This window comes from Astatotilapia calliptera, chromosome 4 (genome assembly GCF_964374335.1).
Source record: "Astatotilapia calliptera chromosome 4, fAstCal68.1, whole genome shotgun sequence".
NCBI lineage: Eukaryota > Metazoa > Chordata > Actinopteri > Cichliformes > Cichlidae > Astatotilapia > Astatotilapia calliptera.
The window spans coordinates 11,282,384-11,298,354 of NC_137425.1; the positions used below are offsets into that span (position 1 = coordinate 11,282,384).

The window sequence follows — 15,971 nt, forward strand, 5'->3', positions numbered from 1 at the left end:
ACGCTTGGTGTGCGTTGGTACATTTTTATCCGTTATGCTTGTGAACTACTTTTATATCTTATGATTGTCAAGGTTTTTATAATTGATACGTGCCAGGTCCTTTCTCTTTTCCCTCCCATCTCCCTTTTCCTATTTTATTTTTGTCAAGCACCTTGGTATACCCTTGGTTTTTTAGTGTGCTTTATAAATAAAGTTTATTATTATTATTATTATTTAAGTTTTTGATTTAAATAACAAACATGTAGAAGTATCCTAGACTGCATTAATGAGTTATTTTCGCCTTAAACAACTGGACACAATGAAATTAGTAAGCCTTTCTATGGTCGTTTTGATTGGTTCAAGTGTAGGCTACATCCATATATCACCGCTTGGCTTCTGTCATTTACATCTATTATCATAAAATGAATAGCACTTACCTGCTTGTTACATCATAAAACAGAGAGCTTAAATATGGCTTCAGAAGTGAATGACAGTTGTAAAAGATAAACAGTAGTAAGAAAGAAATTCACACTCTCTCTCACCAGTGGCCCAGGAGACAGCCATGAGGGATCCAGCTGGCTGTATTGTACTGCCAAATATATTTGAGGATATGAGCTGACAAGCCAAGGGGAAAATCTGTCAGCACTTCAACACCATTGATAAAAAGTTTAGCTGTTGGCTCTCTCAGATGTAAATATTTATACTTAGAAGATTATATTTCCATTTGGTACGACTCCTTCAAAATGATTAATGATTTCAAATCTTCAGGATGTGGGAACAAGTCTCACCTCTTAAAACAAGTAGTATGAAAAGTTGGGCAGCACATTCATTCAAGGAGATATGGTTTAGTAGAGTATCAAGCCTTTACTGAAGGTGTACAAACTCTAAGTGTTGCAAATGAAGCAGTTATTAGCCATTATTAGTGTAATTTTGTTTAAAACATGTCCTACGTTTTGCATAATATGAGATGCACTTTCATATAACATCACTGTCGTTCATTCAGTAAATAAAAGCTTTTGCTTTAATAAATAAAACATTAAAAAAAAACATAATTATATGGTTTGCTAAGTATATGAATAATCAAATAATCAAGCAAATTCTTCCCCACAGTGATACATGGAAAATGCACTTACAAAATATGACATAAGTTAATCATCATTATTAAAAATACCCAACTAGCATCATTCATTCAAACAGAAAGCACATCAAGTTGTGCTAACTGGAAAACAATTGGTTTATTCTGTTAATTATTTTAGAGGAGTTTGTGGAGAACTGATTAATAGTTAGTTTTTATTTCTGTTAATCTGAAGCACCATTATCTAGAATACAATGCTGCAATACACTACAATATAAGTAATAGGACAAGGTAAAAACAATTTAGGCACTGCACCTTGCAAATAGATAATAATAAACTAGATTCAATCTGATGTGCAGCTCAGTATTTATTTTAAGGCAATGTAAAAACAACAGCTAAGAAAACAATTGTACCATTTGAAAAACCATGTGGGGGAAAAAAAAGTTGCACACAAATGAAAGCACAATAAACTTATTAGGCATAAATAATTATTACCCAGCGCATCTTTGGGAAGAGTTAATCTAGCAGAAATTTCCAACATGAAATGGGCATACTCCAGTCCAACTTTTTTCCTTGGGCCTCAAAATCACTGCCAGACAGTTGGTATCATTCGTAAAGGGTGGAAAATCATTTTCTTCAACATGTAATTTTCAGTTCTCAGATTCTAGAGGAATATTTTTTAATAGCCGCTGCTCCTTACGAACACGCATTCGCTCTTTGAAGTCCTCCAACTCTTTTCTCTGAAAACAGATATATAGAACAACCATAATCAAATAATGTGCTGTTTAGCAGTAACTCAGCAGTCTTTATGAAAATACTGTTCTTTTTGAACAGGTCAAAGACATTGAGCTATTGACAGACAAGTCAAAATTTACAACTCCCCTATTCTTTTATGAACAGTCCATAAACATCTGGGAACTGAGGACAATAGGTATTCAAATTTTTTAGAAGACTGCTATGTTATGGGATGATATAAGATTCTAGCTGCTCAACAGTCCTGTCTGTCATATGTTTTTGGTTGATGTCGTGCCAAATGTTTTCATTAATGCACCCCTGAACCATTAGAGATAAAGGTTTTTGAACTGAGCAGTGATAAAAAGCTGGATAGCTCCTCTCCTCCTAATAACAAAGAACATTGTGTCCATGTTTTCCAAAAAAGAATTTCAAATTTCAATTTGTTCCACCACATAACAGTTTTCCACTTTGCTCAAGTTCATTTTAAATAAGGATTGACTCAGAGAAGACAGCAGTGTTTCTGGATCAAGTTGCTTCTTCTTTGCAATATAGCACTTTAACATGCAATTATGAATGGTGTGGTGAACTGTATTCATGAGCCTTTGCAGCAATTTTCATGTCAGAATCCTCCCTATTTTTAACACAGTCCCACCTCATGGCCTGGAGATCATGAGCATCCAAGACTGATTTCTGCCAATGTCCCTTGTTCACAGAGATTTCTCCAGATTCTTTGACACTTTTGGTGATATTATGTACTAAATATGACAAAGTCTTTTCAATTCTAAATTAAGGACGATTATTTCAACATTATTGATCCACAAATTTTAAATGCAGTTTTTTGAAGATTAGTGAAACTCTGCCCATCTTTACCTCCCTTTTTAAAATGTCTTTTTTTATGTTTACACACAGCACACACACACATCATGTTATTCACCTTTTGCCAATTTACCAAACTGGTTGCAAAATGTTCCTCCACCTGCTTCTTTTTATTACCACTTACCTTTTGAATTTAATGGCATGTTGCTGCCATTAAATTCAAAATAAGCTAATATTTTTCATGAAACAGTAAAACATTTCAGTTTAAATATTTGACAGTTTTCTATGTTCTACTGTAAATAAAATATGGTTTTGAAATCTGCAAATTATTCTATTCAATTTTATTTAGATTTTAAACAATGCCCAAAGTTATTTTGTTTGCTCTTCATCTAAGTCACAACTATTGATGAATACAGATTTGACTAGGAAGAGAAACACATTTCATGTCTTTATTAAACACACCGAGTCATCATTAGTCCATGCTGGAAATAAAATATTTGAATGTCTGCGCTAGAGTACATGTGTTTATGGCATTATTGAGATACTCCTCCTTATAAATAAAAGCACAAAGTCTAATTACTGACAAAGCCTTTCCCTTCTCGAGAAGGACTGGTTGGTGTGACTTGATGATAAAACCTTTCACAGGGTCCTAGAAAAAACTTTACAGATACACAAAGCTGGGAAAGACTACAAAGCATTCCTTAAGAAGAGGGTATTTGCCAGCCAATACACACTCCATACAAATTCTGGATTCCAGTTCATTCTAACAGTGGGTCTTGGTCAAAGATCACAACATACAAACCTGATAGAAGTGAAAAAACCCACAGAGGCACAGCAAAATACGCACGGACATCAATACAAGATGGGGTTTTTTCGCCACTGAGGTTCTACAAGTTACTAAATTCAACAATTAACGTCGTTTTTTCCAGCCTGCACTGTGAGTGATTCCTAAAGGTACTCAATGCAGATAAGAAAAATACAACCCTTGATTTGTGTTGATCGCAACTAACTTGTGTGCATTTTTCTTACCTGCGATTCCTCGTCGGGGGGGAAGATTTCCCTCTGTATACCACAAAAATAGACAACATGGCACAGAGAAAGATGCAAAAATTGTTACTACAAGAATAATTATCTAGAGAAGACCGATACATAAAATAAATTTCTAACCTTTCTCTTCACTATATACTCTTCAAAGTACTCTGCTTGATTTGAGATCCAAAACATGGTCACAGGAAAGGAGAGATACAGCATCATCTGTGCAAAACAAATTACACGCATCGGTTTTTAACATAGAGTAGAAAACTGTACCTCTGCTAGCATAATGAAAATGGCTAACTAGAGCGAAAACTAAACCCTAGAAAGTCGAAAGGTCTCAGAATGTAGGGAAAATATACATGTCCACGGCCTTAGTATAAAATAAATACTTACTCGAAATACCTCTATTTTAACACCCATTTTCACAGTGAACAAGCAACCTTATCCAAACTCCTACTATAAGCAAAGACCTTCAAACTACTTCCGGGTTACGTCTAGCGCAAGAAAACTATGGCGCATGCGTTGGTGGTTGTGAGAAAAGATTTTTAATAGATAAAAATTGAATGTGTCACTAAATCTGCTGCAATATACTACACAGTACACATTTTGGCTCCTCGATCAAATCAAATTTGTTTCAGACAAACACTTTTACATCGCACTAATGTTTGGATTATGGCATTATAAACCGAGGTTGTCCACAGAGGGGCTCCAAAACCACCGATTCTGTCCAAATGTAGTTGATCGGTCCTTTCTGAGTAATATTTGCAAGCGGATATTTCAGATAACTTTATTTGGTCCGACCTGAATGGTGACTGCAATTCTGTAACTTTGATATAATCTTTTAAGTAATTTCAGAACCAACGAGTGCACGCTAAGCACCATACTTTGGTATAGTTATGTTTATTATAGCTTCAGTCCTTAACGTGATGTATTCCTTCATCACCTGTCCCAGCTACCATAGGGGGAGGGGGACGGTACACCCCGGACAGGTCGCCAGTCTGCCACAGGGATAACACAGACAACCATTCTATGGACAATTTAGAATTACCAATTAACCTAACCCCACTAACTGCATGTCTTTGGAATGTGGGAAGCCTGAGTGCCCGGAGAGAACCCACGCAAACACAGGGAAAACATGCAAACTCCATACAGAAAGGCCCTGGCCTGATGATACAATCAAACTCAGTACCTCCTTGTCAGGCAACAGCGCTAATCACTGCGCCACCGTGCACTTATACTCTTACCTGTTTATTTTTTGCTCTCCCTCATTTTGTATGAGAAAAGGGACAGAGGTCCTTTTAAATGCTTGAGCACCCCTAAAAAGTGTCTAAACTCACCAATATATTCCTTCAAATGCAAAAACTCAGTTGATGCCTTCTTTTCCCCAAAGCTTTATTTCGAATCTTGAAGAAACTGAGAAAGGTAACAGAATAGCTATGTGTTGTAAATACATACAAATCGATCACAGTTACAGAAGGAGGAGAAAAAAATAGAAGAAATATTTCAGTAACATTTAATTGCAGTTTCATCCCTTCACTTGAATGCAAAGTTGCCGCTTTTTAAACTTTTAAGTAACCAAGAAAGGTGATGCAAAAATAAAAATAAAAAATACAAACAAATAACTGAGTTAGATCAAGATAATAAAATATCAATAATAGTAATTTTAAAAAAAGAAAATCTTCTTTTGTCAGTGTGGAACAAATCAAGAGGTCAGCAACATGTTTGTCTCAATAATCATAGCGGGCAAATATAAAATTACTATAGAAAAGAGAATACCATATGAAACATTAAAAAAAAATTATAACATTATACACCTTTCCAGAACCCTTATGTAAAAATAACAAGACCAAGGAACACGTTTCACGAGATTTTCATTCTTTAATTTTTGAAAGAAATTGTTAACTGGACAGAATCTATGGATCCGCTTAAATGAGACTTTGAATTAACTTTCTAACTTTGTTAGAAAGATCTTTTCGTTTGTTTAAATCAATATAATAACAGACTGTTGCTGTATTGGGCAACAAGTTTTCCGGCAACTTACTTGCCGGAAAAACAAACGTTATGAATGCCATCTGCACAGGGTAAGAAGACAACAGACGAGAGCTCCTCATTTGACGCTGAAGTTGCAGTCCGCGACATTTGTGACGCGCTCTCTACGTCCTCATCCAAAGACCTACGCGTGACGTCATCAACAACGAGAGGTGTTCAGGTTCCTCGGAAAGAAAGATCCCGCGCGCCCTAGCAACCTGAGAAACACAGGTAAAGGCTCTTGTTTAAAACGTTGTTGTGCCAGTCATGTTGTCTGTGTAAACCGAATGAATAACCTGCAAAAGAAACGGTAACAGCGGCGGAAAGGCCTAAGGGAGCGCACTGATGACCGGCGCCCACTGAGACCATTCTCTTGCACGGCGGCCTGTTTTTGGTAGCTAGCTTGCTGCTAAAGCTAGTTGGTGGTTGTGGATCAAAAGACACAATAACCGCACCTACAATGTGTGTGTACATGACACTCATTGTCTGTCTCACTCAATGTTAGCCACAACTACGCTAAAATAGTTAAATAAGTGATGATGCGATCATCATGTTTGGCATCTATTGCCAGTTTGCTCGTCGACTGTCTTGTGTTGTGGGAGACGGTGACGCCGTCACGGTGATGATGGCGCACACTGGAGCTTTTTTTTTTTTGCTGGGAATGCAGTCAGTTGAGCGTGTAACAAAAAAACACAATCCTTATGTGCATTTTCCAAAGCGGTGCTGTCATAATTTCGGAAATCAAACGCCTTCATCTTCGTCTTGTTTTCTGTTCTGCTGTGCATGGTACCGACGTCCATTACGAAACCCAGGCAGTAATCTATGCCCTGTGGCCTAACTTTAAGATCTTGGCTCCTCGACGATTGTTGCTCGCCAGCAGTCATTACTGTGCAGTTTTTCTTTTTATTCACCACATCTGGTAATTGTTGCCATTCCAGACAGATGTGTTTGAGCATTATAGACACAGAGCACGGGCATTCATCCGACTGGGTTCTTCTAGAGATTGCTCATGCTGAGGCCCGTTACTTAGCTAATCATTCTAAGGCTTTGCAGATACGAAACTTGGGAGTTTATTTTTCAGTCTTTCAATCTTTGTAGTATTTTGGGGTGCAAGTGTGTGACCATGCACAGGGTAGTAATCTAAAAATTACTATTTGTACAAGCTTCTTTCCCTAGAGGCGAGTAATCATGAAGTCATACAGCATTTTAAAGCTTTAGCATAACATTTACTGGTTATTACCTATGGACTTTCTTTTCATTTTCTTTGAGCAGTATCTTTTAGGTTGTTGTTTTATGTATATACTTTAAAAGCCATGGTTGGATTTGGATTTTTGTGATTAACTTATCACCACTGAGGAGATAAATTATTCACCTGAATCTAAGGGATGTTCTCATGTGTGTACACTGTGTGTGTAAATAAATAGGACCAGCTGGGTCAAAGGCTAGTTACTGAGCAATGAGCAAGTCAAACAAGCTCACGGGGCTGAACTATTGATCACATTACTCCTAATTCGTTTTCCTTGTCTAAACTTATCATCTGCACCATAAATTAGCAAAGAAAGACTGGGTCAAAGTCCTTTGAGTAATCGGGTAGGCAGTATATCTGAGGGATTCCTAGAGCTGAACATACTTTTCTTGCACCTTTTTTGGTCCTGTTCTTTCTGGTTTAGTTGCCATGGTAACAACATCCTTGGCCTAGTTGTGAGTGACCCCTAGATCAAAAACCGTGTAGTCTGAGAACAAATGAACAAGCAAACAAAATGTATCCTACTGGTTGTGAATGTATTTCCTTTATTTATTAAGTTTGAATCACTGACAGGAGTCTTAATAGCTTACAACATGATCTTTTTGGTTTAATCAGTTTATTACATTGTGACATCTTGGGGTGAAATACACAGTATTAATAATTTATGTTGTTTTTTGCTTTTGAGGTTTACCTTTGTGTTACCCATTCAATTTTGAGATGTTTATTCATTGTTTTATTGCATGTCAGAGCAATTTGCCTTTGTGCACGGTTAATCATTTATATAAAGAATCCCAAAGTTGAATATGGTCATCTGAATGTAGCGTTTGGAATAGGAGAAATGTTTTGTCTCTGGTCCAAGTAAATTCTTCAGTCTCAGTGACTGCAGGTTTCCCCAACATTTTAAACAGTACATTTACATTATAACCAGAACTAGCACTATTGCCTAACAATGGGCTGTGAGCTCAGTTTCATGATCTTTAAAATGCAAATTGTCATGACTGTTGATTAGTGGCCATCAGTACCATTCACAGAGAGTTGGCTGCAATCACTGGATTCTGTGATTGTGAACGACGTACTCTTAGGACACCTGGGTGAAAATCAAATCTCAGTGATCACATTAACTTGGTGGACAAACACAGCAAGTTCACCCAGGAGGATATGAAAAATAATAGGTTAGCTTTCTTCAGTTTTATAGTCAACAGTAAACCACTGCATAGGGATCACTAAGGTTTGACTCTAATCATCCACTGGAGCAAAAACTAGATATCACTAGGGCACTACAACACAGAGCTAACATCATCCCCACAGACACAGACATGCCACAGAAGAACATCATAACGAAAAGCCCTGAGTAAATGTGGTTACCCTAGCTGGATATTTGTCAAAAGTTGGAAAGTACCTTAAATATGGTCAAAGTGATACCAGAGAAAAGGACAACCAATTCCTAAATGAAAACCTTCACTAATCCCTTAATATCAGAACAGGTGAGACACATTTTCTCAAAACACTGTCACTGTTGTTTTCAAACACCAAATTGTGCTACACTGAAAATTGGTAGACCCCAAGATTTAGTTCCCCCAACAAAGAGTAATATAATCTATGTTGTTAAGTGCCATGGACATTACAATGAGTTATTTATCAGAGAAACCAATCACCCTCTGGCTAAGCACAACACAGAACTACCTCATCAGGGGCCCGTTCTTCGTACCTCGCTAAGTAGGTTAGCCGGATTAGATTGTTGACGATTTCGCGTGATCCTGGATCAGTCGGTTCCCCGAAGCTCATCCGGGACTTGCTGTCATAGCAACAGAGCCGTAAGCGTAAACCTGCACGGGAGCAGGTTTACTTTATGTAAACAGGATTAGATCGCGGCCACGCAGGTATGTCCGCTTCATTTATACGAAAGCAACAGCGATATTTTTCCACTGTTTCACCATAAATAAATATTATCAATGTAACTAAAGGTAATGCAGCACTTGATCCTTTTATTGATGTCACACAGATACATACAGGTCATTTCCTAAAAAAGGGAAATGAACTATTAACATTCTATTACATGTATGTGATTATTACAGATGTAATTCATATTTCAGAGTAGTAATTGTAAATTACTTCGTGTAATCAAGATGAGAGACCACGGCTATAAAAGTGAAGGTGGATTTGGGAAGCCTGTCGCAGCCATGTCCTGTCCGTATACGCGACCAACCCATTGCGGAAGGTGCAAGATTGATAAGGAGAGTCCTCAGAATTCAGCGTATATTGCGGGACAGACAGGATCCTTTACCTCAGCGCGACAGTGTGCTCATAGAGAGATATCGATATTCCCGTGAGGGTATTATTTACTTAACCAACTTGTTGACGAGGGGGTGCAGGACCACCACCTGTCTTTTTTTCCTCTGCCCTTTTCTTGGTTGCTGTTATGAACAAACTAACAGAGTATTACAGGCCAGTATTACCTTGCCAAGAGACGCAAAGCAATCTAAGAGATAAATATTACCATTCTGTAGAATACTCCTGTATTCCACTTTTACTTGTTCCCATTTTCTTGTGGGTCCTGTTGTGGCTCTAATGTGAAAGGGGATATAATATAACATATTATAATATAATATAATGCCATATGATATTGGACAATATAGTGTCATATGATAGATCTACCCTACCGCCTACTGGTGTTGGCCAGAGGGGCCGATGGCGCGATATGGCAGCCTGGCTACAACCGTAGCTGCCTCCACCAGTGTGTGAATGTGGGAGTGAATGAATAGTGGTATCGTAAAGCGCTTTGGGTGCCTTGGAAAGCGCTATATAAATCCAATCCATTATTATTATTATTATTAAATTACCTACGAGTTTGATTTGTCAGCAACTTTCTGCCAGCCCTCTCTCCTTGCTTTTGCAGCCTTTGCAGTGTTCTCTTGCGTTTTAATTAAACTCTGAAACTCCTGAAATCCCTCACTCATGAGTTCTTGCTCTGCTGCCGGAAAATACCGAGCACGCCCCTTCGACATTTTCGCCGACCAATCAGCGGGTTGCCGATCAATGTTTCTACTATCGATGCGTAGCCCCTTTTACGACACCCAGTGATGTCACATTCCTGCGTCCAGCTGTAGTAATCGTCAACAGCAGGTGTGTTCGGGGAACCGGATTAGCGAGCTCACGGTTAGCGCGATGATTTGATCTTGGATGTGTCATTTGATCTTGGATGTAGTAAGCGACGTACGAAGAACGGGCCCCAGGCCAGGACTCTGCAGTCTGTTTACATCTGCACTCCAGTGGTCACTTTTTCAATATTGATGTTGATCCATCCAATGATTGATGTGCACATCCTGGACAGTGAGGAATCCTAATTTGAGTGAGGAGTCAAGGATGCCATTTATGTGAAAAAAAGAGAGAGTGTCTCTGAACTGAGGAGGGGGCAACTTTCACTGTCTTACAATGCTGTGATTGTGGCCATGACAATTTGCATATTAACGATCATGAAACTGAGCTCACGGCCCATTGTTAGGCAACGGTGGTAGTTTCGGGCATTATGCAGATGTACAGTTTAAAAGGTTGAGAATTCCACCGACAGCTGATACTGAAGAAGTCACTTGGAGGTGTGACGAGACATTTCTCCTGCTGAAAGTGCTACTTCCAGATGAACAGAGTCAACTTTCTGGGGTCAGAGCAATTTTTATTTGGTTAAAGTTTTAGGGAGTATCTCTATCTGTTGCCTTAATATATCCTTTCTTTAGTTTTTATTATTTTCGGGTTTTTTTTATTATGTATTGTCATTTTTATTATGCCAGAACCTGACTGCATCATGTCTGCCCTTGTGGTTTAGTAGTGTTGGCTTGTTTGGGGAAAATAACAGTCTACTGTTATGTAGCTATCAACACTATGAGAGCGTGGTAGCTAAACATAAGCTTACATCAATGCACAACTGTTGGCCGTGGCAGATTGTAGTGATAATTCCTGCTATGCTCCACCTTTTACTATGAAGGTATTTGATACATTGTTGTTAACGCTGCTTTATTCAGACCAACCAGTATTACATTTTTTCTTGAAAGTTTTCCATTGCGTTATTCTCTATGCTGTAAGATTGAAACCTAAAGTTGAAGAAGAAAGTGTTGGCATGATATCTATCAAAACATTTTTAATTATTTTCTATTAACTGTAAAAATCTATAATCTGTGTAGGGTAGAGATAAGAAAAACATGATCTTACTTTGGGGTAAAAATGTATTATTGCAAGGGGTGTATGTTTACCTGGCTGAAATAACATTTTGCTTGGATAGGGGCATGATATGCAGAGACAGTAAAAACAAAACATTAATTGAAACAAATTGAAAGTTGTCAAAATTGAAACAGAAAGTAGTAGTCTCTAGAATCAGTCAGGCTTTCTATTTTTAGACCTTCTTTAAGTGCCCTCCTTTTTTTCAAATGCAGTCTTTTTGATAAAACTTGCATGTCAAGGCTAAGTTGATATATGTCTGATGATAGTGAGGTTATTAGATTATTTATTCTGGATTCTTTATTTCATAGTTGAGAAAGTTTTTTTTTGCTACAGAAGATATTAGGAACTTTATAGTATATATTGCATTGTTCTCTGGCAGAATGTCATCAAGTATTTCACTGCAGCCAAGAATGGGTATTGTCGGGATTTCAATGCTGAAATTATTTATCAATACCTATACTTTTCCATAAGTCTGTTGATGTTTTTTTTTCAATTCCTGGTGTAAATTAATAACAGAACAGTAGTTATGCCTACCATTGACACTTTGGGCTTCGAGGACCTAAGGAACATTTTCATGTTAAAAAAAAATAAGACAGTGAAATAGAGACATTGTAGTTTTTAGGACATATATTTCAGTGTATTTTAACACGCCTATTTTGAACTATCTAATTTGCCAGCATGAAGGTAACTAAGAGTGACATGGGTGTAGTCAATCAAGGCATAAGTGTATGTTGTTGTTGTTGTTGTTGTTGTTGTTTTTTAACAGTTTCTTTCAACTTGGAAATAAGGTTCTACCATAGAGGGAAACAAAGTAGAATGAAAGTGCTGCATCACAACCAGTGTTGGGAAGGTTACTTTTAAAATGTATTCCACTACAGATTACAGAATACATGCCCCAAAATGTATTTTGTAATAGATTCCGTTACATTACTCAATGAGAGTAACATATTCTGAATACTTTGGATTACTTAATATATTATCAAGCTTTTTACAACTACATGAATCTACTATTGATGTGTGATTTATTACTATTACTGAAGAATACTCGCCATACCAATACCAACTACATTTTTAAATCTTAATATAAATGAGTAACAGTAGGGTGGACATTACATAAGGCTGCACTTTTTGCAGCAGTCTCGTATAGAAAACTATTCCACGCGTATATAAAACGTATTAAAGGTGACCTCTGGCTAATACTTCGGGTTCTGTGTTGGGCTCGCGAACGAAAACTAGCTTTACTTTATTGTCTGGGTCAACTTTGCTAGTGAGAGGCAGAGAGAGGCGTTGAAAGGCTGCTCCAACGGAACTTATTGTTTCAGAGGAAAACGCGAACACAGTGTACTGTTCAGTAGGGCTGGGCTATATCATACCGCTCACGGTAATACCGGTGTAATGTTGGGCAACGATAAGAAAATGAAATATCGCGATAGAATATTGGTAAAACGCGCATGAGAAGTGCCTATGTTTACATACGCACATGGCAGTGACGCAGAATGAGAAGAGCGAAAGTGGATCGTTGAATGAAACGGATGAAACAGAATTGGTTTGTAAAAATGCTGCAATGTCAGTGGTGTGGAACTGGTTTGGCTTTCGTCCGTCAGATATTCAACAAAGCACTATTTTTGGTAGTGCATGCTAGTGGGCCGTCGTTATAGCCGTGGGGTTTTTTTTGGAAAATATGGCACACTTAAAATCAATCCTTTGATTTTCTGAAAGTCGACAGTTCCCCTTATAATCCCGTGTGCCTTATGTATGAATTCTGGTTGTGTTTACTGACCTGGAAACGATTTTATGTGGTACACGGCGCTCGAAAATCTGTCAAATGTTTCAGTACGACTTTGCTAAGCTACGAAGCCGCACCGCTTGATGGATTGTCGGAGCATTACGGCTATTGTAGGAAGGCGCCTCGCGGAGTGATATGTGCTGTGCTTCAACAATATTACCGTATTGTGTGTGTATAACCTCTTTTTAAGTTTTGTGGATATTATACATGGTTATGCTGAGGATATGTCGGCCAATTTCCACTGGAAATGCCTTTTGGTTAAACTGTCAGCAAGGAATTTGCACTGTAAATTTTTTCATATAACTGTAATGCACTTTAAAAAAGCTGCTTGTTTAAGTGAAAATACATTGATGTGTTGTTTTTTTTTTTTGCACTAATAAAGTTGAGGAGTTGTACAGTATTTTGTCTAGTGTCAATTATATCATCACTTATATCGTTATCGCCAATTTTCAAATGTATATCGTGATAAATATTTTTGGTCATATCGCCCTGCTCTACTGTTCAGTCTTAATAGCTTACTTAAAACTGGGCTAAACTGCCCATGAGACTACATTCTTTAAGGCTATGCCTGTTACGCTCTGCCTATTGCCTTCATATTAAATAATTTTTAGAACAATCATTTTGAAAAAATATTTCATCATGTTATTATGCGATCTGCAAGTAGAGGTGACATGGCCCGCGAGATTGAGACACAGGCATTAGAGCCTCTTAATGTGTGTTTTGTATGTTTTGTTTCCACTGGCGTGGACTTACCAAAGATAGAGAGGACATAGCCTAACATATGAAACAGGAAAAGACCGCTGTGTAATCCATTTATTTCAACAAAGTAACTGTATTCTGAATACCACCTTTTTAAACGGTAACAGTAACGGAATTTAGTTACTCATATCAGAGTCTGTGTGTTGTTCATATGAAAACATCAGTGCCTTTACATAGATGGATATCACCTCAATTGGTAAATATACACAAGATAAAAAGATACACATAAATGCTTTTCAGAGAGGACAGAGGTGCGAGTCTGTGCGTGTACCCTGAAACATTTATGTCACAAGTGTTGGTAATGAAATGAAGATGAAATGAGATGAAAATATAATAAGGCAGATTCAATTTTGCATATTTCTTAAGTGTGAACAGTATGGTTTGTCCTTTGAGTGATCGCTTACATACTTTGTTTAAGGTCAGGGATAAATTTGCTTATGAAACTGAGTAGCAGTACAAAATAACAGATGAAATATGATATATAAAGTAGCTTTATATTGGAATTACCTATTCTTGCCAAAAATTATAGATGATCAGCTAGCTGGGATGACATGCAATGAAATTCTGAATTGATACTGATTTTATTTAATTTTATTTATTTATTCTTACCCCACCCACCCACTATAAATTGGTACATCTTAGGGCTGTGCGATATGACCAAAATCTTATATCCCGATATAAGACATGTATCGTCCCGATAATGATATAAATCACAAAAATTTTACATTTTCTGTAAATTCTGTGAATCTCGGGCAGCTCAACTTGCGTGAAGTGTTTCCAGCTGAGCGTCATGTACCTACCTGGAGTTGAGTGTTTTAACCGATGCATGAAATTATACATTTTTAGACATAAGTTGTAACGGCTGCCGTTTTCTTTGTGAGTATTTATCACACAGCGTGCTGCAGGGAAAAGCCTGTTCTAACGTTTGAGTCTAAGGTGTATTTTTTTAGCACCTGAGGGCTCTTTTTTGCTTCTCATCCGTAAATACTCTGCATACTCTTTCACGTGATTCAGTTTATTTTGAAAAGTCTCAACAGGATCTTGAGCTTTATTGTGAAAGGTTTATGTGGAAAATACATAAGCGGACTCGCGATGGTTTTACTGTCGTTCTTGCTAACGACAACGCATAAAAACAGGCGCTTGCCCGTTTTTTATGTGGTTATATTAAATATAAGAGAAAGAGAGAACTTTAAGAAATTAATAGAGCCACTACAGTGACCATCAAAACGATGAAAAAAATCTTGCTGTAAACAGTTTATTTTGCGACACCACGACACAAACGATAGCGTAAAATGAAACGACAGATGTTTTTAATATCGTCATCCAATATATATTGTTATATATACAGCCCTAGTGCATCTCATGTCAATAGTCTTCACAATATTCTAAACAATATGCAAGCATATATAGTACAGTTAAATATATATACTATGCCAGAAATATTGTTGTAACTGGACTGTTAAATGATGATGTCTGAAGATGACATTTTGGTATAAAATGCAACATTTTACTACAGATGAAATATTTGTTAGATTAATTAACTCCCAATTAATTGTTACTACCAGGTACCCATTTCACTATCTTTTTAAGTTTTTTGTTCTTGAAATTGTAATTACCCCCCCCCCCCCCCCCCCCCCCCCCACACACACACACACACACAACTCAGTGTAAAAGTTGGCAAATTGCCTGTTCCATGTGTTCTCTTATTTTGCACCCCGTAGATTTTGGCTACTCCAATACTCTGATGATTAATGGAAGCACTCTCAGACGTTCATGCAGAATCTCTGTGTGCTACAACCTCTTCTTCTGACCCAGCCCCCCAGTCTAAATGCAATTCTTTTGCATCCCCCTTCTCTCTGCTATCATCCCCCTCCCTTCCTTCCTTCTTTGCTGTGACTGAATATGATCTCCCCCACCCTTCCAATGTCATAGCCGTTGGTTTGGCCTTCTCTGTATTTGGTGTAGATTGGAGCTTTGTCACTCTAGCAGCTGCTGTATTGTAACTGGGAATGGTGCATATGGCACATGGACTGGGAAGTGAGTCTGTGAGAACAGCATCATTGTTTGGCTGTTGCACGAAAGTGATGCTGCTTGTTTTATTTAGCAAAAATAAACATTGTGCGTTGCACTCACAAGTCACTTGACAAGTATACTTTGCACAGTGTGGCTCTTGTTTTTGTGTTTTGACATCTGACCGTTTTTAAAGTGCCTACCTTTTCATGAACATGATATTTTAAGAGAGATGTCAACTTGCTTAAAATTATATAATATATTGTATTATATTATGTATTGGTACAAAA

At 37.6% G+C, this 15,971-nt stretch overlaps 2 protein-coding genes across 2 annotated transcripts in view; one reads left to right on the forward strand and one right to left on the reverse strand.

The window, feature by feature from the left end:
- Positions 1–1,403: 1,403 nt before the first annotated feature.
- pet100 (PET100 cytochrome c oxidase chaperone) lies at positions 1,404–4,159 on the reverse strand. Its single transcript, XM_026164691.2, has 4 exons — positions 4,034–4,159; positions 3,773–3,859; positions 3,635–3,667; positions 1,404–1,794 (listed from the first exon to the last, which is right to left on the reverse strand). Exons 1-4 carry the CDS (start codon positions 4,058–4,060, stop codon positions 1,705–1,707), a joined length of 237 nt encoding a protein of 78 aa, XP_026020476.1. The 5' UTR covers positions 4,061–4,159; the 3' UTR covers positions 1,404–1,704.
- A 1,600-nt stretch (positions 4,160–5,759) lies between these two features.
- The window catches only part of brd4 (bromodomain containing 4), a 35,279-nt gene continuing 25,067 nt past the window's right edge, over positions 5,760–15,971 (forward strand). The window contains exon 1 of the mRNA XM_080300795.1: positions 5,760–5,899. The gene's annotated coding sequence lies outside the window, so the exon portion shown is untranslated. The remainder of the gene's footprint in view (positions 5,900–15,971) is intronic.

What these genes read in the sequence shown, in the direction of transcription:
- pet100 (XM_026164691.2), bottom strand. Translation starts at nt 4,060, where the DNA reads ATGGGTGTTAAAATAGAGGTATTTCGA. An exon ending in TTAAAATAGAGGTATTTCGA is followed by an intron (nt 3,860 to 4,033) that starts GTAAGTATTTAT and finishes TGTTTTGCACAG; the next exon opens with ATGATGCTGTATCTCTCCTT. An exon ending in CCCCCGACGAGGAATCGCAG is followed by an intron (nt 1,795 to 3,634) that starts GTAAGAAAAATG and finishes ATCTGTTTTCAG; the next exon opens with AGAAAAGAGTTGGAGGACTT.